The 25008-nt window shown below is 41.4% G+C and overlaps 1 protein-coding gene across 5 annotated transcripts in view; it reads right to left on the bottom strand.

Annotated features, from left to right (window-relative positions):
- The window catches only part of MSRA (methionine sulfoxide reductase A), a 373287-nt gene that overhangs the window by 303981 nt on the left and 44298 nt on the right, over window positions 1-25008 (bottom strand). Inside the window, exon 1 of one of the 5 annotated variants that reach the window (XM_012128787.3) lies at window positions 19969-20403. The exons of the other annotated variants lie outside the window; for them this stretch is intronic. Within the exon in view, the coding sequence (XP_011984177.2) occupies window positions 19969-19981 (13 nt within the window). The 5' untranslated portion in view covers window positions 19982-20403. Of the gene's footprint in view, window positions 1-19968; window positions 20404-25008 lie in introns of those variants that run through there. 5 annotated transcript variants of the gene reach the window in all.

The raw sequence follows: 25008 nt of genomic DNA, 5'->3' as shown, positions 1-25008 counted from the left end.
CAAGAGAGTTCCAGAAAAACATCTATTTCTGCTTTATTGACTATGCCAAAGCCTTTGACTGTGTGGATCACAATAAACTATGGAAAATTCTGAGAGAGATGGGAATATCAGACCACCTGACCTGCCTCTTGAGAAATCTGTATGCAGGTCAGAAAGCAACAGTTAGAACTGGACATGGAACAACAGACTGGTTCCAAATAGGAAAAGGAGTACATCAAGGCTATATATTGTCACCCTGCTTATTTGACTTATATGCAGAGTACATCATGAGAAGTGCTGGACTGGAAGAAACACAAGCTGGAATCAAGATTGTCAGGAGAAATATCAATAACCTCCGATATGCAGATGATATCACCCTTATGGCAGAAAGTGAAGAGGAACTAAAAAGCCTCTTGATGAAAGTGAAAGAAAGAGGAGAGTGAAAAAGTTGGCTTAAAGCTCAACATTCAGAAAATGAAGATCATGGCATCCGGTCCCATCACTTCATGGGAAATAGATGGGGAAACAGTGGAAACAGTGTCAGACTTTATTTTGGGGGGCTCCAAAATCACTGCAGATGGTGACTGCAGCCATGAAATTAAAAGATGCTTACTCCTTGGAAGAAAAGTTATGACCAACCTAGATAGCATATTCAAAAGCATAGACATTACTTTGCCAACTAAGGTCCATCTAGTCAAGGCTATGGTTTTTCCAGTGGTCATGTATGGATGTGAGAGTTGGACTGTGAAGAATTGATGCTTTTGAACTGTGGTGTTGGAGAAGACTCTTGAGAGTCCCTTGGACTGCAAGGAGATCCAACCAGTCCATTCTGAAGGAGATCAGCCCTGGGATTTCTTTGGAAGGAATGATGCTAAAGCTGAAACTCCAGTACTCTGGCCACCTCATGGAAGAGTTGACTCATTGGAAAAGACTCTGATGCTGGGAGGGATTGGGGGCAGGAGGAGAAGGGGACGACAGAAGATGAGATGGCTGGATGGCATCACGGAGTCGATGGACGTGAATCTGAGTGAACTCCGGGAGTTGGTGATGGACAGGGAGGCCTGGCGCACTGCGATTCATGGGGTCGCAAAGAGTCAGACACAACTGAGCGACTGAACTGAACTGAACCACAGTCCAGAAACATCCCACCTGGCGCTGCATACAGCAGAAACCCTGCTGTCCTGCTGATGGATACAAGGCTCTGTTCAGTCCAACCTAGCAAACAGGAAGCCACCAGACTCGCTTAACTTCTAAATAGCACAGTGATGGCCCAGACTTCTTGGCACTTGTCACGCTGCACCTGGGTGAGATGTCGCTCTTCTGAGGCCACTCCGTAACAAAGAGGTAGCTGACAGCTGAGCCAGAGCAGGTGAGAGGAAAGCCATGTGACTACATCATGTCACGTATGAATGGTACATACAGAGGGGCATTTTCCAAAGATGTGAAAGGCTGCCATGTGTTGGGATTCGATTCTGTTCCATATGACCCCAAGAGGCAGGAGGAGGATCAGCAGATGAAAGCACAGAAGAAAAGATCACGGCAGCACAGCTCGGTAGAATAACCCAAGATCACATGGGTGAGCCAGGCTAGGCGAAAGCAAGATCGCTACCGTGAAATCAAGACAGTCACTCAGGTTCTGCAAAGAATGCGGAAGGATCAGGGACGTGATTTTGCCAGATAACATTTCCACTGTCACCCAAATAAGAGCTCCCAATTAAAACAATCGCAGGGAATCTTCAGAAGCAGTGGCTCTTGTTCCTATAGCTTTTCGTAACTAAATTCCTCACCTCACTTCCAGACAGCAGTGAGAATGACTCATCTGACTCTTTTCCGCTCCGGACATCGCCAATACAAACCTTGCACTGTGTAGTAGCTCAGTGGACTGTAGCCCGCCAGGCTCCTCTGTCCGTGGGATACTCCAGGCAAGAACACTGGAATGGGTTGTCATGCCCTCCATCAGGGGATCTTCCCAACTCAGGAATCAAACTCGTCTCTTGCATCTCCTGCAGGTGGAGTCTTTACCACAGTCTTAATAGGCAGTAACAGGGGAGAGAGGCCAGAGAAGAAGCCACACATCTGGATACTGCATATCCTTGAAACACCCACCCAGAACTAATTAAGAAGTGAGTAAGGAACTTTCATAGTCGTCCAGTAGTTAAGACTCTGTGCTTCCAAAGCCAGAGGCATGGGTTCAATCCCTGGTCAGGGAACTAAGATCCCTATCGTGAAACAGGTCAAGTCTTGCTTGCTTTACCCCAGATTCCAATGGATATTAACGACATAATTTTGATGGTGCTCAGGGAACAAAATGAGGCTGACAAAGGGCCTCACTGGAGGCTATGTCACAGCCCTGGGCAGGAGCTCAGTAAAGTCTGTTGAACAAGGCAGTCAGTCCAGCCTCATATCTGAGAGCCAGGGATAAACTGAAATCTGGGATCTTGGGCACAAAAAAGCATTCAACCTGCTGGGGGCGAGTGTAGTACGTAGAAAGGACCAGCGTATAAAGCCAGAAACTGTGGCAACCTATCTTTCACAGGTTGGTGCCAGTAAGGCCCAGAACCAGGTAGCGTCACCATGCAAACAGGTTGAGACTGTCGGCTAGCATGAAATCACCATCCTGGACAAGTCAGCTGTCAATGAAACAAGGTATCAAAAGAGCTTCCTGCAATCAGCATCTTCAGCTTCTCATTAAAATTCTCTGTAATATCCACTGAACTATCGGAGACAAAGTTGCCTCAAAAACAGTGTATTTTAAAATGGGTTAATTTCAAAGGCTTAAGGTACATCATAAGAAAAAAGAGCATTTATACTCCAGCATTTTAGAACTCCCAACTATCAATTTAAAGAATGATAAAATTGAACAGTAGGTAGAAACTGGTTAAAACTGATTTTTTCATCTGATGTCAAATGAGGCCCTTCTGTTAAAGAATTTGTGTTAAAGGCAGGCACTATATTTGTCTTACCCCTTGGTCTTAATGTGTATTTGCAATGCTCAACAATTTTAATGCCAGGAGGAAGAAACTAAGTAAGGAAGAGGGCGTACTGGTCTGAACCTGGAGAGTTTATCTAATTGAACTGAAAAAATTAAAACCCTTCTCCATCTGTTCAGTACACCTGCTGCTGACGCACTAGCACAGGTAGGGAGGAAATCTACCAGCGGCCGGTTATAAATAGATTTTTATTTCCTCTGCTAAAAGCCTGGCAGCTGAAGTGGGAGGTTGTCTATACCGGCAGTCAGGCGAAGGCCAGAAGCTGCTTTTATGTCTGGGTAGAAGGGGCAAGGAGACAGAAACCCAAAACACCAAAATGAAGGCAGCTTCCCGGTAACTCATTTGGCAACCAACCAACAGTCGTGAAATCTGTTTAAAACATGTCGGGCATTTCTGTTGAGTGCTGGGGAGATGTGAATCAATCTCACTTCCTCGTAAGGATCATACAGAATCTGATGGGAAGGCCGTCTTCACTCATCACTTACAGAGCAAAGTTTCTACGTTCCAACTTCCCTTGCAGCATCTACAAAACTGAACCAGGAGACTTCCCTGACAGTCCGGTGGTTAGGACTCCAAGCTTCCAGTGCAAGGGGCAAGGCTTCAATCCCTGATGGGGGAACTAAGATCTCCGTGCTACACAGCAAAGCCATAAAATTAATTTTTTAATTTAATTTTTTTTAAACAAAGGAATCAAGAAGGAGGAGAGCACCAGTAACCGGATAATGCCAACTTTACTGATGTACCATACTGTCCTGAGGATGAAGTCGATGGAAATCCAAAATGGATCAAAACAGCAATCAGAAGAAAACATTTTTGTGGAAAGAGAAACCAGCAGCCACAATCCATAGACTACCAGAAAGAACAGGAGGGGCAAGAAACATCCTGGTCCCTCCTTCTAGGTGTGAGTCCGAGAACCAATGAATGTGACTATTCTGACCAGATACTTAAGAGCAAAATGTCAGCGATCATACTTCCGAATAGGACCCTGGAAGAAGGGAATTCAGGCAGGGGGAACAGGAGTGTTTATTTCACTGGGAGAAGTGCAGGCTTAGGGAAAATGCCCTGATGCCCTTCAAGAGCATCAAGGATACTATCGAGAAGATAATGACCTGCTATTCTGTCACCACCAAGGACAACAAGAGAAACGGGATTGAACTGTGGCAAGGGAAAACTGGGTTAAATACGAGGAAGATGTTCTTGACAGCTCAAGTTATTAAACACAGAAAAGGGAAACTAGAGGCGATTAGGGATGCTCTCTGGAGGTCTGTAAAAAAGTAGAATCGCTTGGCAACTATCTGGGGGTGATTTAGGTGCAGTTCTGCCTGCTCCTCCGGCCTTTATCAGCGCTCTAATTCATCCCCTGGCCCGGACAAGCCACATCCACCATGGTAAACTACTGTCTCACTCTGTTCAGTAATAAGCTCTCCGAAGAAGAATAAGCATTAAGAAAATGGCAAAAGCTCTCTTGGAAGTAAAACACATTTTTCCTTATTTAAACTGCATGTTGGGTCTTTGTGGGTTTTTTCTTTTTTTCCTTTTCCTAACACACATCCAGAAATAGCCAAACAAAGGTCACTTGCACCAGTTTGTGATTCCAAAGCATTACAAGGAATCTGGATAGACGATTAGGTGAGGAGAAGGTTCTGAGCCAGAGACACACAAAACAATTCTCGTGCACCTCTCTGCTAGATGCTAGTTAGCATGGAAGCTACAGCCCAGAGACTCTAGGATTTGCTTCGTCGGAGGCCAAGAAAGGAGATTCCCATTGCTCTGGCTACCAGGAGGCAGATTTACTGACCTCCAGGATTCTAACATTCTGGACTCTTTGTTCATTTTATGGATTTATATTCAATATCATATTTTCAAAATGCAGAAGAGTCTTACAGTCAAAGAGATCCATGTTCTTTAAAGTACATGGATCTTAATGATTCTCCCTTTATTCGAGGAGGGAAAGAAGGCTTTTTAAACAGGCCCTTCTTCACCTGGCATACCTGGCATTACGTTGGATTGAAATGAGTGTTTTGTGGTCTTTTCTCCACTGCTTTACTGCAGGCTCCATGAAGGCAGAGATTGCTTATGTTCTGTCCACTACTGGATCCTCAACACTTAGCTCTAATAGACACTCAGATAGTAAGTAAATGATGGATTGAGTGCCTGAATGAATAAATGAAGAGCAGAGGATTAACCTCAGTACATAGTTCCAAGGGGAAGAGCTAATACAAAAGTAGCCGCTTACTCTCCTCCTAGTGATCCCATCACGGAGTGAACAAAAATCAAGTAACGGAATGAATAAGAGATTCTATTCAGAAGACTCGATAGAGCCCTGGGGGTGGTTTAGTCGCTAAGTCGTGTCCGACTCTTGCAACCCTATGGACTGTAGCTTGCCAGGTTCCTCTATCCATGGGGTTCTCCAGAGAAGAATACTGGAGTGGGTGGCCACTTCCTTCTCAAGGGGATCTTCCCAACCCAGGAATCGAACCCAGCTCTCCTGCATTGCAGGCAGACTCTTTACCGACTGAGCTACAAGGGAAGCAATGTTGTCATTAACTAGGTCAGGCACTTCACCTCTCTGTGCTTCAACCTGCTCACCTTGAAACGTGAATGCTGTATGTATTGTGTGTGTGTGTCTCCTGCTGTTGCAATTACTCAGGCTGTAGATACAGAGAAAACAAGGCTTGTGACTAAACAAAGGGTAATCATAATTTTCACATTTCCTTTATTAAAGTTTTCCCAAAACTTCTAAACAGTGGAGAGGTGATACAGGGATGGTGACTCTCCCTGCCGGCTGATTCCAGGGAAGAATTCAATAAATGGAAGAAAGAAGAAATGCACAAGCATAGCCAAGGAGAGGACACTCAGCGGGCTTCCTTCTGTGCCGTCAGGACCCCCATTCACTGCACTAAGTAGCCAACAAGCACAATAAGGCGGCTCAGATGGTAAAGAACCTGCCTGCAAAGCAGAAGACCCGGGCTCGACCCCTGGGTTGGGAAGATACCCTGAAGAAGGGAATGGCTACCCACTCCAGTACTCTTGCCTGGAGAATCCCACGGACAAAGGAGCCCAGCGGGCTACAGTCCACGGGGTCACAAAGTGCTGGACGCCAGTGAACGACTAACACTTTCATTACAATAAGGCAAACACGCATCGAGCAAAGCACGTGACCACCGCCCTTAAGAAAGGCGAGTCTGGTGGGGATGAACTTAAAATGTACAGAAATGGGACTTCTCCGGCAGCCCAGTGGATAAGACTTGGCCTTCCAATGCCAGGGTTTGGGGTTCAATCCCTGGCTGGGGAACTCTCATCCCACATATCTAGGGGCCAAAAAACTCAAAAACATGAACCAGAAGCAATACTGTAACAAATTCAATAAAATTTTTGAAAATAGTCCACATCAAAAAAAAATAATCTTTAAAAAAAATAAAATGCATAGAAATAAAGAATCACTACATTGCACACCAGGAACTAACACAGTATTGTAGGTCAATTATAAAAACAATCAATCAGTAATAGAAAAAGAGAATAGATTTGTGGGTATGGGTAGGTGATTGGGGGAGGGGGGCTAGATGAAGGCAGTCAAAAGTACAAGCTTCCAGTTATCAGTCCTGGGGATGTGGTATACAACATGCGAAATAAAATTAACACCATTGTATGTTACATCTGGTATGTAACATATGTATACTACATATGTTACAAAGGAGAAAAGGAAAGATATACCCATTTGAATGCAGAGTTCCAAAGAATGCCAAGGAAAGATAAGAAAGCCTTCCTCAGTGATCAGTGCAAAGAAATAGAGGAAAACAACAGAATGGGAAAGACTAGAGATCTTTTCAAGAAAATTAGAGATACCAAGGAAACATTTCATGCAAAGATGGGCTCAATAAAGGACAGAAATGGTATGGACCTAAGAGAAGCAGAAGATATTAAGAAGAGGTGGCAAGAATATACTGAAGAACTGTACAAAAAAGAGCTTCACGACCCAGATAATCATGATGGTATGATCACTCACCTAGAGCCAGGCATCCTGGAATGTGAAGTCAAGTGGGTCTTAGGAAGCATCACTACAAACAAAGCTAGTGGAGGTGATGGAATTCCAGTTGAGCTATTTCAAATCCTGAAAGATGACGCTGTGAAAGTGCTGCACTCAATATGCCAGCAAATTTGGAAAACTCAGCAGTGGCCACAGGACTGGAAAAGGTCAATTTTCATTCCATTCCCTAAGAAAGGCAATGCCAAAGAATGTTCAAACTGCCACACAATTGCACTCATCTCACACACTAGCAAAGTAATGCTCAAAATTCTCCAAGTCAGGTTTCAATAGTATGTGAACCATGAACTTCCAGATGTTCAACCTGGTTTTAGAAAAGGCAGAGGAACCAGAGATCAAATTGCCAACATCCACTGGATCATCGAACAAGCAAGAGAGTTCCAGAAAAACATCTGCTTTATTGACTATGCCAAAGCCTTTGACTGTGTGGATCACAAGAAGCTGTGGAAAATTCTTCAAGTGATAGGAATACCAGACCACCTGACCTGCCTCTTGAGAAACCTATATGCAGATCAGGAAGCAATAGTTAGAACTGGACATGGAACAATGGACTGGTTCCAAATAGGAAAAGGAGTACGTCAAGGCTGTATATTGTCACCCTGCTTATTTAGCTTATATGCAGAGAACATTATGAGAAACGCTGGGCTGGATGAAGTACAAGCTGGAATCAAGATTGCCAGGAGAAATATCACTAACCTCAGATATGCAGATGACACCACCCTTATGGCAGAAAGTGAAGAGGAACTAAAGAGCCTGTTGATGAAAGTGAAAGAAGAGGGTGAAAAAGTTGGCTTAAAGCTCAACATTCAGAAAACAAAGACCATGACATCCAGTCCCATCGCGTCATGGCAAATAGATGGAGAAACAGTGGAAACAGTGTCAGACTTTATTCTGGGGGGCTCCAAAATCACTGCAGATGGTGATTGCAGCCATGAAATTAAAAGACACTTACTCCTTGGAAGGAAAGTTATGACCAACCTAGACAGCATATTAAAAAGCAGAGACATTACTTTGTCAACAAAGGTCCGTCTAGTCAAGGCTATGGTTTTCCCAGTAGTCATGTATGGATGTGAGAGTTAGACTATAAAGAAAGCTTAGTGCAGAAGAATTGATGCTTTTGAACTGTGGTGTTGGAGAAGACTCTTGAAAGTCCCTTGGACTGCAAGGAGATCCAAACAGTCCATCCTAAAGGAGATCAGTCCTGGGTGTTCATTGGAAGGACTGATACTGAAGCTGAAACTCCAATAGTTTGGCCACCTGATGTGAAGAGCTGACTCATTTGAAAAGACTCTGATACTGGGAAAGACTGAAGGCGAGAGGAGAAGGGGATGACAGAGGATGAGATGGTTGGATGGCATTACTGACTCAATGGACATGAGTTTGAGTGAACTCTGGGAGTTGGTGATGGACAGGGAGGCCTGGCATACTGCAGTCCATGGAGTCGCAAAGAGTCAGACACGACTGAGCGACTGAACTGATGTTACATACGGGCTTCCCTAGAGGGTCGGACCATAAATAATCCGCCTGCAACGAGGGAGACCTGGGTTTGATCCCTGGGTTGGGAGGATCCCCTGAAGGAGGGCATGACAACCCACTCCAGTATTCTTGCCTGGAGAATTCCCATGGACAGAGGAGCCTGGTGGGCTACAGTTTACGGGGTCGCAAAGAGTCAGACATGGCTGAGCAACTAAGCCTCAGCCAATGTTACACATGAAAGTTGTTCAGAGAGTAAATCCTAAGAGTTCTTATCACAAGGAAAAACTTTTTTTCTCTTTCCTGTTGTATCTGTATGAGGTTGCAGTTATTCACTAAACTTACTGCAGTCATCATCTCATGATATTTTATGTCAAATCATTATGCTGTACACCTTAAACTGAGGCAGTGCTGTGTGTCAATTATATCTCAAGAGAACTGAAAGAAAGGAAAAAAAGAAGCAAGGATGCCAAGTGCAGGCCACGAGGCTTGCCTGAAGGTTTGGATCTGCAAGTCCACTCTTTTAGCAGTTGTTAATTTCTATCTAGAGCATTACCCTTGGTTATGTGCAAACTAGCATCCAACAGACAGTGGTGCCCAATGGTCTGAACATTCAAGTTTTCTCTGGGAGCACATATACACATGCAGATTTTAAAACACACACAATCTCCAGTCAGTTCCCCTTAAATTGCAAGAAGCTGGGAAAAGAGAGGGCGTGCCTCACACACAACACCCAGCAACAGCCCCGAGTCTTCTGGGTTTGGGACCTTCTGTGTGTTCTTTTGTTTTGCAAAGTGATTTGGGAGATTAGGTGGGTTTTGTTTAGGCGGGATGGCTGCGGAAAGTCGGGGAATAAGTGCTACTTGATTGCACCACAAAAGATTCACAAGAAGCCTCTGCCACAACTCAATCCCCCTTGCCCCAACAGTTTGAATTTCTCAATTAAGTTATTTTGTTAGCAAGAGGACTGGTGAGGGAAAGGAGAAAGTGCTTATTGCACCGAGATTATTCACTGTATAGAAATCAGTGTAAGCAGATCAACAGAACATTCTTGCTAAGAGTCTGAGAGCCCCTTTCTGGTGAAGCTGCTGATTCAACAGCAACATGCCTGTCTTATTGGTGGGCTTAGGAGGCTCTGCAAACAGCAAAATGACACTTCCCAACAGTCATAAGGTGGCTCAGTGGTAAAGAATCCGCCTGCCAATACAGGAGACATGGGTTCGATCCCTGGGTCAGGAAGACCCCTGGAGAAGGAAATGGCAACCCACTCCAGTATTCTTCCCTAGAGAATCCCATGAACAGAGGAGCCTGGTGGACTATGGTCCATAGGGTCACAAAGGGTCGAACATGACTGAAGTGACATGGCACGCACACACATATATATAGCCATAAACAATGTATCTGTTGTGTTACATAACTTTAAATGTATATAAATGATTTTGTCCTTTCTTCTGTTGATGGACATTTAATTCTTTGTCTCGTGCTGACTATGCTATCATGGCTGACTTGAACTTGCCTTCTACACATATTTGCGATCTCTAGGGGAATGACCTAGAAATGGGGCTGTGTTGCCAAATATGTCAAATTACTCAGGTATAACTGTTAGTCACTCAGTCGTGTCCGATTCTTTGTGACCCCATGGACTGTAGTAGCCCACCAGGCTTCTCTGTCCATGAGATTTTCTAGGCAAGAATACTGGAGTGGGTTGCCATTTCCTCCTCCAGGGGATCTTTTCAAACCAGGGATTGAACCCGGGTCTCCCACATTGCAGGAAGACTCTTTACTGACTGAGCCACCGGGGATACCCAAATTACTCAATATTGCCAGGTTATTCGTCAAAGCACACGTACCAGTTAACATTCCTGCATGAGGGCATCAAAGTTCTCATATGTTTATATCTTCTACTTCTTCACCAATACTTTCAATATGCTTCCAGTCATATTGCCTCAATTAATGTTCTTAGCAACCTTTTGATTTGGTATTGTGACATCCACTTTTCTGAGAGGAAAAGTCAACCTTCAGATTTCCGGAGATTTTCTCAAGATCACCCAGTTAGTAAGAGACCTAGTCCTGGGATTCAGTATTGTCATTACTATAACTCAGATGACCATTAAGAACTCTTATACACATCATCATCAAGATCTGTGTTATTGACCTGAAACCACAGGTGTTAGCAAGTAAATGAAATGAAATCTTTTTATCCCTGAAATTTTTAAAGCCATTTTTAAAGTCAGACCTGTTTATTCTATTTCTAATATACTGACCTCTTCTAGAAATAAGTACAAAAGTCTGATCAAATCTAGCATGTTATTAATAGGAAAATTGGAAACCTTGCACCAGCAGGCTTTTATTCGTTTTTAAAAATAAACGTTCAGCGCTTCCCTGGTGGCTCAATGGTAAACTGGCCAATGCAGGAGACCCAGGTTCAATCCCTGATCCAGGAAGATCCCACACGCCACGGAGCAACTAAACCCATGCACCGCAGCTATTGAGTCTGTGCTCTAGAGCCTGGGAGCCGCAGCTACTGAGCCCACAGCTGCAACCACTGAAGCCTCCACTTCCTCAAGCCCCTGCTCTGCAATAAGAGACGCCACGGCAGTGAGAAGCCCATGCCCGCAACTGGAGAGCAGTCCCAGCTGACCTCAGCTAGAGGAAGCCCATGCAGTAACCAAGACCCAGCACAGCCGAATAAGTAGACAGAATTATTTCTAATAAATGTTCAAAGTTAATCAACTGGAAGTTAGAATCTTGTTTCTTCACTTAAAATCCTTCATTCAATGTGCTCATGGGAAACACATACCACTCTTAAGAAAGCCAGTGATTAGATAGGACCTTGCTCCTAATTTGAGAATTTAATATCATTAAATAAGTTATCAAACATAAGCACCACCAACAATATAAGCTAAAATTTTAAGCAATATACAGCTCCAGTTCTGTTCAGGTTATTTTACCAAGTATAAAACAAACTATGTGAATAACAGTATCATCTAGGGGCACCTGAACTTCACCCTCACCTGCATTAGCAAGGCACCCTTCCCACCCAAGCTGCAAAGAAAGGCCAGTGAGGAACCTGGACTTGCACCCCCACCTCCTAGCAATGAGGAAGTGTCTCCTCTTCCCTGCAGCCAGGGGGGTCAGAGGAGTTGTATTAAAACAGAGATTTGAGTAAGATCCATATTCTCATAACATAATACCCCAAACACCCAAGATACAATCACAACCACTCATCATACTAAGAACAAGAAAAATCTCAACCCAAACGAGAAAAGACAGTGAACTGATGCCGACACCAAATTGACACAGATGCTGGAATTATCTCTGACAAGGATTTTAAAGCAGTTATCATAAAACTGTTTCAATAAGCACATTGAACACATGAAAAAACACAGAAAGTCTCAGCAAAGAATGGCAGATAAAAATGCAAATTAAAACTCACTGGGCAGCCTCAACCGCAGAATGAGGGTAACAGAGGAAAGAATCAGTGAACCTGGAGATAAGAACAACAGAAATCACCCAATACAAACAATAAAGACAGAACAGACTTAAAAAAAAAAAAAAAAAAAAAAACATGACTGGTGTCCAGCACCTGGAAGACCATAACAACAACAACAAAATCTATCATTCATATCACTCAAGTTCTGGAAGAAAAGGAGAAAGAGGAAAGGCCTAAAAATGGACTCAAAGAAATGATGGCTGGAAACCTTACAAATCTGGCAAAAAAAAAAAAAAGAAAGAAACATAAACCCCCATATTTAAGAAGATGAGTGAACACTGGGATAAATCCAAAGAAATCCATGCCAAGACAGATCATAATCAAACTCTTTGAAAACTAGAGACAAAGCAAAAGATTGTGAAAGTCAGGAGAAAGAAACATCTTACATGGAACGGAAAGCAACTGGAATGACAGCAGTTTCTCATCAGAAACCACCGAGGCAGAAGGCAGTGGCACACTGCTCAGGTGCTGACGGGGGGAGAGTTACTGGCCTGGAATTCCACACCCAGCAAAAATGTCCTTCGGGGAAAAAAAGAGGGCATCGAGACATTTTCAGATAAAGGAAAATGAAGAGACTGGTTGCCAGCAGACCTTCCCTAAAAGAATGGCAGAAGGAAAATACCTAAACAGAAATGGTAAGAATGCAACAAGTTCCTTCTGTATAGCACAGGGATCTCAGTCAGTATCTTGTAACAACCTATAATGGAAAATAACCTTTAAAAGAATATATATATACATACACACACACACACACACATATATATATATACACACATACAAACTGAATCACATTGTTGTATACCAAAAACTAATACAATATTGTAAATCAACTGTATTGAAATTAAAAAAGAAAAAAAAAGAAATGGCAAGAATGCAAAGAAACCACTTTGGTTAAAAAAGAAATATGACTATCCCATGATAATATATAAATACTATTTTATGTGGTGATTACAGTACTGCCCTGGTTAACACACCAGGCAAAATTTTATACATAAAATAATTTACAGATGATGAATGTGGTGTTTGGGTTATTTCCACAAAATCTAGACATCATGAGCCCTTAGTCAAGTCTATAACTTTCTTTTTATTTTACCATTATCTATGCTGGAAAGTCTAATTCAACTTACCGCTTTCAGCTTACAATGGACCTTTTCAAAAACATAACCTGCTGTGAGAGCTCATACTGCCTTCTGACCAGCAATTCCACTTCTGGGCTATACCAAAAGAATTGAAAGAAGAGATTCATACAAATATTGGGTTGGCCAAAAGATGCATTTGGGTTTTCCCATGTTATGAAAACACTCGAGCAAACTTTTTGGCCAACCCAATATTTGTACACCCACACTCAAAGCAGCATTATTTATAACAGCCAAAGGTGGAAACAACCCAAGTGTCCACTGACAGATGAACAGGGAGGAAGAATGCGCTGTATACATATACAATGGAATAGTATTCAGCCTTAAAACCAAAGGACATTCTGACATGTGCTACAGCATGCGTGAGCCTTGACGACATTATGCTAAGTGAAATATCCAGTCACAAATACCGTCTGATACCACTTACAAGCAGTACCCACAGTAGTCAAATTCACAGAGACAGAAAGTAAAATGGGGGCTGCCGGGGAACTAGGAGGAGGGGAAATGGGAAGCTGTTATTTAGTAGGGACAGAGTTTTAGTTTTGTAAGATGGAAATATTTCTGAGGCTGGATCATGGTGATGACAGCACAGAAAAACCACAGGAACACACCAAATGCCGCCAGACTGAGCACTTAGAGATGGTTAGGTTGGTAAAGCTTATGTCACGAATTTTTACAGCAATTTGAAAAAACAGTATCTGGCATTCACTGAGTACTTTTTATGTACCAAACCCTACGCTAAGAGCTTTGTATATATTTCCCTAAGTCTCCTCCCAACAATCTTTGAGGAAGGTATCATGAGCCCTGTTTCATACAAGAAGAAACTAAGTTTATATAACTTGACCAAAGTTCAACAAGTTAAAAAATGGAGTTAAAATTCAACCGGACACTGGTAAGACTCTGAAGCCCATGCTCTCTAACCTAAGATGGTAAAGGGCTGTTTTCAAAGGCACTGGGATAAAGCTGTCCTGAGGGTCAGAGAGCAACCTGATCTTCTCAAGTTGGGGAAAATCACTTAGAGTGTCTAACGGAAAAAGATACACATGAGATGGCATATGAGATGAAAAGGATGACATCACTACAGAGGGGATAATTCTTCAAAACCCAAAGTCTAATACCAAAGTATGTTCCACAAAACTTCAACATCCATACTTCATGGGTATTCTGATTATACAGGATCAAGAGATTCCTAACTGCAAAACAAGAGAGAATTTAAACTCTTATAACATTGTGGAAATTAGAACACAAATAGGTAACCTTTTTCCTTTTCTACACTTGCTTTTGAAGAAATAAATTTTTTAAAAAATGAAAGAGAAAGTCATCTCCAACTCTTTGCAACCCCATGGAATACTTCATGGACTTCTCCAGGCCAGAATACTGGAGTGGGTAGCCTTTCCCTTCTCCAGGGGATCTTCCCAACCCAGGGATCAAACCCAGGTCTCCCACACTGCAGGCAGATTCTTTACCAGCTGAGCCACCAGGGAATTCCAAGAATACTGGAGTGGGTAGCCTATCCCTTCTCCAGCAAATCTTCCCGATCCAGGAATCAAATTGGGATCTCCTGCATTGAGGGTGAATTCTTTACCAGTTCAGCTACCAGGGAAGCTTTAAAGAAATGAAATAGCCTTAAAACAACCATGACCAAACTAAGAGATTTGTTTGGTTGGGGCTATTTGCACTTGGGGCTGTTATTATTATTCACAACCTGCTGGGTTTCAGAATAACTGCTAACTTCAGTATTCTCCAAACCTTTTCTTTCACTTTACCAGAAGAATTTCTATATACTCATCTCTCATTGTTTTCAACTGTGTTCTCTGGAACTCTTCTAATCACATCTCCTACCCCACTTGGAGGAAGAAATGGCACCCCACTCCAGTATTCTTGCCTAGAAAATCCCATGGACAGAGGAGCCTGGCGGGCTACAGTCCATGGGGTCACAAAGATTCAGATCATGTGTGTGTGAGCCACACACACACATACATACACACACACACACCCCAACTGGACCCCTAGATCGAATATTGGATCAAATATGCTGCCCTCCCCACCTCAGACCCTCAGACCCTCAGACCTTCCTTTCCTGAAATTCCGATTCCAAGCCTCAACCCAGGCCCTCTCTCCCCAGGGCGCTCACACCTGCAGTGACTTTGTACCTTCCTCTAGTCAACCAGAGGACAGGGCTTGGGGAGGAAAGGGCAGGCTGGACTTCAGCACCCCCACCCCTGATGCCCCTGCAGGACACAATAGCTCACAATGGTCCTGACCTGCCCCTCCCTCTCCTGAGCCTCAGAACAGCCCTGGAGAAAGACGTAAAAAGATGCCGGTCAACAAGAACTAGCCTCAGCAACCCTTCGTCATTGTCACCCACCCTCAACACGAGCTCTTTCGGATATTCCAGTCTAACCCCAAGACCCTACTTGCACCCTCAGTCTCCTGGTGAAGTCACCGTCAGACTGAAGCCAACCACTGAGCACCGCCCTCAGCTCTCCCTGTGCTCCCTCACCGCACTTTCTCTCTCAGTCCTCTCAGCTTTCTTCCCAGGCTCACCAGAGAGGCTGACGCTTGTTAGACGACTGCTCGTCTCCTCCATGCTGAGGCCACACCACCAAGGCCTAAGGTACAGTTATGGGATCCTTCGGGGAGACTGCTGCGGCTAAGTCGCTTCAGTTGTGTCCGACTCTGTGCGACCCCATAGACAGCAGCCCACCAGGGTCCCCCACCCCTCGGATTCTCCAGGCAAGAACACTGGAGTGGGTTGCCATTTCCTTCTCCAGTGCACGAAGTGAAAAGTGAAAGGGAAGTCGCTCAGTCGTGTCCGACTCTTAGTGACCCCATGGACTGCAGCCCACCAGGCTCCTCCGTCCATGGGGTTTTCCAGGCAAAAGAGGACTGGAGTGGAGTGGGGTGCCATTGGCTTCTCCCTCGGGGAGACCAGGAGTGACAGAATGAGACGATGGAGGGCCAGCTGGAGGGAAGGGCTGGTGAGGGCCACTGTGAAATCGATCAAATCCTTGTTCTGGGTTGTCTGCGATGGCAAACTCGGGGGTTTTAATGGGTTCCCAAAGAATGTGGCCCTACACGTCACCCTCTCTAAACCCATAACTAGCAACAAAGGCTCAGAAGAAAAAGCAACCATGAGGGAGAAAAACTATCTTAATCAAATAAGACTGAAGAAGATAATTAACTGGTTCACAACTTGGTTTGTTCCTTCAAGGAATCCTTATTGGGTGGCCATTATGAACCAGCTCCTGTGCCAGGCGTTGCCACTGGAATTAGAGGCAATGGGTGACAGCCTTTGGTAAACTGTGATGACCTGTACAATTGCCAGTTATTCTGATCCTCCTTTTCCCCACAGCTAGACCCTGAATCCCTTCTGGGCAGAAATTCTATCTCTGTATCCCCTACATTGGACATGGTGCCTGGCGCAGAGCACCTTTGAGAATATTCACTCGAAGACCCCAGTGGCGCACGCCTGCAGCTGAAACATTTCTCGTCTCCATTCCATCGGCTACCAGCCCGGACAGAGTCCACTGCCGCCCCAAATGCCTCCAAGCTCAGCTCCCTGGGTCCTGTGACTTTTATCTCCTTTCAGAAAATGAACCTAGTCCAGGTTCTCTTTATATTAGAAACCAACTGCATGGCAGAAAGTTAAGCCACTAAGTTAAACGCTCCTCTATGTCTAGAGTCAAGAGATGTATTACGCCCAAGAGTCTTTATGTTGGTGAACAAAGCTAAGGAAAACACGGAAACAAAAGGAAACACGAGAGAACGCAGAACTCGAACTGATTGGTCCATTTAAAGTACACCGCCCTCTAGCACGTTTATTTCCTAAGGACAAGGCTGGCTTAGGGATGTGGGCTTGGCCTCCTCCTCTTCCTCTTTCTCACAAAAGAAAACAAAGGAAAGGAAAAATATTCCCTCATAAAGAAGCCACCGGTTTTTACATTGCAGCCACATCTTTGAAGCCTCAGTGACACCTGCTTGGACATACATAAGATCCTAGCATGTGAGTGGTAGTTCCATCCTCCCTATTTAATTTCCGCCTCTTAATATTTGAATTGCTTATTTTAGATGTCCAGCAGAAGACTTGAGCAGCTGAAGACTTTCGGTCAATAAGATGTAGAAACCTAAATAATGGTCAAACAAAATTCTCAAAGCTATCCATACGACCTATCACTAAGCTCCTGATTGTTTTGAAACAAATGCAACTATGCAAATACTATACAACAAAAGTTAACAAAACTTTAACCTATTGAAATAAATCTCATTACAGCAGTGCTCCTTTCTCTTCAGAATCCTGTAGTTCTCTTTTAAATCTTTTCCCTCTTCCAGTCATGTATGTGGCTTCCTTCCCTGTTACCCCAAATCAATAAGATATTAGCATACTAGAGCGGGTACTCAATAAACATTTATTCAATAAATGAATAAATGAGCAAATAATTATAAAATGTTATAAAGTCAGGTATATCTAAATGGGACTTAATAACAGGCATCAAGAAGCAGTTAAATATTAATCTATTTCTGCCTTAATAAATCTACTTCAAAATATGACACAATACAAACTACAATGAATAAATGCTGAGATAAAGTTCATTTACAATCATATCGCTTGTATTTACACACTTTAAGATTTGACATATTAACACTACTGTGGAAATTTATAAACTAAATGCCAATGTGTTTGTAAAATAAAAGGTCTGAAAGAAAAGAAGAACGCACTACGTTAAACCTAAATGAATGTATTTGACAATGTAACCAACACTTCTTAAACACATCTTTGAAAAAAAAAAAAAAGGTTGTATAAAATGTCTCTATTATATCCCAGTGAGAAGGAACAACTTAATACAGAAATTTTTTCAAGATATGTAACAAGTAGGCCAGAGAGAATATACTAGTAAAAAACTTTATTAGCTATAATAGCTTATGTTTATTATCAAATCTTAACTCTAATAAACACTATAACATGTAACTTTACCACTATCGAAAAATTCATTATTTTTAAGGTATGTTCTGATATCTTTGTTTTTCAATTCACTTATTTTTTTATTATCCTGTTAGAAAATAGCTGGATAAAACAGTCTGGATGTAAGTTTGTTCTTACTGAGTTCGCCGCAAAGAAGTTATGAAATAACCTAGCAAATAATTATTCTACCTTAAAGGGCAATAAATAAAAGAATAAAAGTCTTCAATAAATAAAAGAAGTTATACACCTAGCAAATCTAAATGACAAGAGGTCTATGTCAAACGTTTAAGAAGTAAATGAAAGTAAATATAAGTCGGTAATAAGACGGTCGGACAGTATTAAAATGTAGCTCTAATTTAAACTTATTTACTGAACTTTCCTTTTGTTTCCTATATGGTTGGTTTTTAGTGTAGGCATGAATGATCCTGTGATCAGTTCAAAAGGGAAGACGGGAGCCAGGCAAACATCCCTTCCAGTGCCCATCAGCATGTCTTTTATGTCTTGGCGTCCATTTTAGAGCGTCAGCGAGGTGGTGTATAAAGAAGCTTAGAAAACAAAGGTTGTCATTTTGGCAACCCACATGAACATTGAGTGATTTCAATAAAATGAAGATCAAACTGTTGATGAGTGAAAAAAAAAAAAAAAAGTTGAGGGAACTATTTAAGCTGGACTATGCCAAACACCTGTATTAGATTTCACATATTTTTAAATTGTACTTGTGTCCTACATGTCATCCTCACAACTGCTGGTGTGTCATGATAATACCATAAAAACCATTCAAAACAACTGATTATCTAAGGTGCACAATAATATCAAGCTACAAACAAAAAGGAAATTTTTTTTTTTTTGTCAAAGGATTCACAGATCCATGATGACAAACTCAAAACAAAAGCATAGCTCGTGGAGCAATCTCTTATCCTGCCCAAAATGATTACTACTTTTGTGAACATACATGAATTTCCTGTATTCTTTTAGTACACAAAATGTAAAAGAAAATATATTATTGCAGGAAGTCAGAACCTAATTCTACCACTCAAACTCTCTTCTTTAGAAATCGAATACTCACTGACAATGAGGGTGGTCGACAAAAATACGTGCCTTACAGGGCATCTCTCCTATAATAATGCTGATTTTTAAGAGCAGAACTGTCACAATCCAACCATATCCAGGCCTAATAGGAAGTATTTATTGTTAAGAAATTAGATATAAAGCATATATATATATATATCTAAGTAGAACACCAGGTAGTATTGGAAAGGAAATCGATGAACTTTCTAGATTTTCCTTCCACTTAAAAACATTTTGAGAGAGGCAGGCTATAGTCATCGTTTAATTATACAATCTAATCAACTAAACACAATAGAATTTTTCTCCAAGTATCTCAAGCACAGCTCACTACTTCTTATCCAAAAGATTTAAATTGCCTATTCTCTGCCATTCCCAGCCATTTCTGCCAACATCATAAAAATTACCTTTTATCATTTCCTTCTCACAATGAGAATTCCCTAATCACACACATCTTTTAGACACAGACACCTCCCCACCCACCTCCCCACCCACCTCCAAAAACTGGTTCAGACCAAAGACACACACAAAAATAATGACCAAGCTCACATTTCTTGTTTGCCCTTCAAGCGAAGTCTGGTGTCTTCAGCTTGCCTTTCTGGTCTTCAGTGTTGTCACTCATTGCTGGGGGATGTAGTTTAGGACAGCATGAAGCAGCAGAAATAAAAGCTGTTGCTTTAAGAAAACGTTTTCTTAAACACATGGATAAAACAACTTCTACTCTGACTTCCTGGCTGGGTTGCATAAAATCTTAGAAAGACTCCTTGACAAGTGAATGTCTACAAATGGGAAAAAATAAAATAAGATAAAATCTAAAAACTTACGTTCTGAACACATTCCGAAGGAGGTCTGATTTGATTTGAAAGCAGGTTTGTATTGATGAACAAAGTTTATTTTGTAGAAAATTAATAGTCTCTCTAATTAGATTTTTGCCTTGCCATCTTCTACACTGTCAATCCTGTCTCTCATAGGATAATCATACATGCCAAAAAAAAAAAATCAAATACAGTATTTCCCAAATGCATGGACACTGTGGAAGCTTCATTTTGAAAAAGGCTTTTATTTCCCTTAATACTGGTGCCTAAACGTCATTGTATGTACCAACACTTTCAGATAGCCCAAGAGACTTAAAAAGCCTTCTAAGTTTGAAAACCAAAAAAGTTCTGAGTTTTCTGTACCCCAGGACGGTTTTCTTTCCTGAAGCTCAAGCGGAGAAAGCAGACAAAAGAAGCTGATTTGACTGAGCTGTGCCAAGTCTTGCCTTTTTTTCTTTCCTCAGCTCTCCCTCTGCCTCTCTCTCTCTCCCTTCCCTCTCTCTCTCTCTTTCTCTCTCTCACTCTTTTGCTCCCAGTATGGCAACCTTCCGAGCAGTCTTGGCGGAGGTCCAGCCTGTGCCAGCCTGTCTGAATTCTTGTCTCCAAAAGATGTCCTTTGCGGATCAATTAATACATCTGAAAACAGGAAAACTGTGGCACGGTACCCCAATCCTGGCACCAACAGCATCGACTTCTGCCAAATCACCTTACAGATTTCATGGTATCCTACCTTTCATCATTACTAACATGTTCCCGGAGCAATAATGGAGTACTAGAAGCCATTCACTGTTCAGCGATAAGGAATCTGTTCCCTAGAAATGTCCATATGCGCCATACGCACAACCTGCAGTAAATCAAAATTCTCCTGTGAGAAGAGATGTATGTAACTTTAATAAGCACCACATACTGTATTTCTTTTTATAAGGCTTGCTTTCCCTTGCCCTGCTGCAAAGAATCATGGGAGAATAGAGAAGGAGGCATGCAGATTAAAATTAAAACTGTATGCCCAAATAAGTCATGCTTTATCCTGAAGGAAAAGAACCGAGTTCTCATTGATCAGCAATTCCTGTGTTCAAGGAAACTCTAATATAAACTGTACCCATTCAAAATGTTACTGGACATGAAAGGCAGAAAAATTTCTTTTCAAAACACAAATATCAATTAAAAGGGGGAAAAAAGAGTGGACAGTAAAATTAAGCATCTCTTGATACTCTGAACTTCAAGTATCAATGTAGCCACTTGTTTATTAAATTCATCCCATCTAATAAGTATAAATAAATGCTGTTTATTTTTATTTGCAGCATGCACAGCTTTTGAAGTGAAACAGCCCGTCTGTGTTTCACACACATACCTGTCCTTTGTGGATCTAGTAATACATTTGAAAACAGGAAACTGTGGGTATGGTGTCCAAATTCCAGCACCAAGAGCATCACGGTCTACAGAATCATATCTCATTTAAGAAATCACTTTTACCTCTGATGTTTGAAAAGACAGCATACTCTAGACGTGGTTTCATAGAAAGAACCCAGAACAGTAGCCTCTAGTCTTTGGCTCAGTCCTTCTAACTTACGTAACCTCAGGGTTTTCAACTGCTTAATCCATATAATACTTCGTTTGCTTTTCTATCAAATATAAAAATCAGTGATTTCCCCCTCTGTGCTCCCAAACACCCTGTTTATATTCAGTATACCTTCATTCTAAATGTCTAATAATTGGGTGAGTATGTGTCCTCTACCAACCAGACGTGTCATCCCCATAGAGAGGACCATTTGTCACTTACCTAAGAAACCGGAAAGTCTTGCAAGGATTCTTTCATATGCAGGAGCTCAACAAATCTATTGTGAATGAATTATGGGGATCAATCATATAAACATCACTCTGAAGTTCTAGAAAACTATGAAATATAGTAATGAAAAACAAAACAACATCCTACTAAATCATATGGTTGAGGGATGAGAGAAATGCTACAGAGATACCTTGAGGGACAAACTAAAGCAGTAACCAAAATGTTCCATATTACCCTTTCAAATAAGCACTGATGGGCAGTGTGACAGTGGGTTTGCAATTTCTAATCAAAGTGTTGAAACCAAAGACAAAGAGAAAATCTTGAAAGAAGCAAGAACTGACTCTTCAGGTACAGTAAGTCCCCTACATGTGAACCTTCAAGATGCAAAGTTTCAAAGATGTGAACGTGTGTTTGCATGTCCAATTACATGTTAGTTCACATGTCTGGCATACATTGTTACATGCATGCATCTTCTACAAGCGGTTGTGCTTTTAAGCACTTTAATGTACTCTATTACTGTACTAAAGTAGTAGAGTATCTTTATTTCAAGTCCAGGATGTACAAAAGCAAGTGTACAAGCAGCAGTGATGCCGCTGGTCCTGCTAAGAAGTGCCAGCCGATACCAATGGAAACAAAAATGAAAATAATTTGGAGAGTGGAGCAAGGTTTATAGGATATAAACCTATACAGCCCAGGACAGTACTATACAGCTAATAGTGTTAGTTGGGCACCGAGGCTAACTTTGTTGGACTTACACACAAATTGGCCTTATGAATGTGCTCTGGGGATGGAATCTGTCCATATACAGGGGACTTACTGAACAAAGAAGGCTGGAAGAGATTAACAGCTGACTGATCAGCGAAAACCATGCAGGCTAGAAGCAGGTGGTATGACACGCCAAAGCCCTGAAAGGAAAACTTCACCCACCAAGAATTCCGTCAGCAAAACTCTCCTTCAGAATTCAAGCAGATATTAAGACACCCCCAGATAAACAAAAACAGAGTTTATTGTTAGCAGATCTGCCCTATAAGAAACACTAAAGGAATCTTCCTTCAGGCTGCAATGAAAGGAGGCTAGATAGTAACTCAGATCCACATGAAGAAATAAAAAGCACAGATAAACCCACAGAAGCGAATGTTAAAAACAGTAGAAATATACATTTTGTTTGTAACTCTTTTTCTTTTATTTGATTTTAAAGACAAAAGCATAAACCATAATTATAAATTATGTTGATAGGCACATAATGTATGAAGATTTCCAGCGAGAGAATAAAGGAAAGATCAAACAGCTATACAGGGAAAAAAGCTTCCGTGTACTACTGAAGTTAGGTGGGTATTAATCCTAATTGGCATCACTATAAATTAAGATGTTAACTATACTTCCCATAGCAATCACTAAGAAAACAACAATAGAATTAAAATGTTACCACAGAAAAATATTTATGTAAAACAAAAGGAGGCAGTAATGAAAGGACAAAGACATAAAAAGACAGATACATAGAAAATAGCAAAATGGCAAAAGTAAATCCAACCTTACCAGTATTTAATAAAATGTAAATAAACTAAAGGCTCCAATTAAAAGACATAAATAGGCAGGATGAATAAAAATAAATGATCCAACTCTATTCTCTCTATAAGAGATACATTTTAGGTCCAAAGAAACAAATAGGTTGAAAGAAAAGAATAAAAAAAACCTACACCACACAAACGGCAACCGAAAGAAAGCTGGGGTGATTTACTACTATAAGATAGAATAAACATTTAGACAAAAATCATTATTAGAAGAAAATAAGGACAATTTCTAATGATAAAAGGGTCAGTTAATCAAGAAGATACAACCATTATAAACATATATATGCAAAACAGAAAAGTTCAAATGCATAAAGCAAAAAATGAAATAAACGAAGGAATAGACAATTCAACAAATAAACAATTCAATAATGGTCAGAGACTTCAGCAAACAACTTTCGATAATGGATAAAATAACCGGATAGATGTTAGCATGAAAATAGGAAATTCGAACAACGCTGGTAAGTAACTAGGCCTAATAGACATTTATAGAACACTGCCCTCAACAGCAGCAGGATGCACATTCTTCTCAGGTGCACAAGGAACATCTTCAGGACAGACAACATTTTAGGCCATAAAACAAGCTCCAGTAAATTTAAAGGATTTGAAACCATACTAAGTATATCTTCAACCACAATGGAATAAATGTAGGAATCAGTAACAGGGAAAAAGATTAGGAAAGTCACAAATATATCACAATTAAATAATGCTCCTGAATAACCAATTAAAAAATATAAAGACTAGAGTGGAATGTTTAGCAAGAAAATAGAAGATTTGAACAACACTGCAAAAAGTAGGAAATCAAGAGATACCTAGAAGAACAGGCAAGTTTGGCCCTGGCGTACACAATGAAGCAGGGCAAAGACTAACAGAGTGTTGCCAAGAGAACACACTGGTCATAGCAAACATCCTCTTCCAACAACACAAGAGACGACTCTACACATGAACATCAGATGGTCAACACCAAAATCAGACTGATTATATTCTTTGCAGCCAAAGAGGGAGAAGCTCTATACAGTCAGCAAAAACAAGACCAGGAGCTGACTGTGGTTCAGATCATGAACTCCTTACTGCAAAATTCAGACTTAAATTGAAGAAAGTAGGGAAAACCACTAGGCCATTCAGGTATGACCTAAATCAAATCCCTTATGATTATACAGTGGAAGCGACAAATAGATTCAAGGGATTAGATCTGATAGACAGAGTGCCTGAAGAACTACGGACAGACATTCATAACACTGTATAGGAGATCAAAATCATCCCCAAGAAAAAAAAGCAAAAAGGCAAAGTGGTTGTCTGAGGAGGCCTTACAAATAGGTTAGAAAAGAAGAGAAGTGAAAAGCAAAGGAGAAAAGGAAAGATATATCAATTTGAATGAAGAGTTCCAAATAATAGCAAGGAGAGATGATGAATTCTTCGTAAGTGATCAATGCAAAGAAACAGAGGAAAACAATAGAATGGGAAAGACTAGAGATCTCTTCAAGAATATTAGAGACACCAAGGGAACATTTCATGCAAAGATGGGCACAATAAAGGACAGAAATGGTATGGACCTAACAGAAGCAGAAGATATTAAGAAGAGCTGGCAAGGATACACAGAAGAACTATACAATAAAGATCTTCATGACACAGATAACCACATGGTGGAATCACTCACCTAGTGCCAGACATCCTGGAGTGTGAAGTCAAGTGGGC

Source organism: Ovis aries, chromosome 2 (assembly GCF_016772045.2).
Source record: "Ovis aries strain OAR_USU_Benz2616 breed Rambouillet chromosome 2, ARS-UI_Ramb_v3.0, whole genome shotgun sequence".
NCBI classification, from domain to species: Eukaryota; Metazoa; Chordata; class Mammalia; order Artiodactyla; family Bovidae; genus Ovis; species Ovis aries.
The sequence above is the reverse complement of the archived record's forward strand: the minus strand, read 5'-3'. Positions and strand labels throughout refer to the sequence as shown.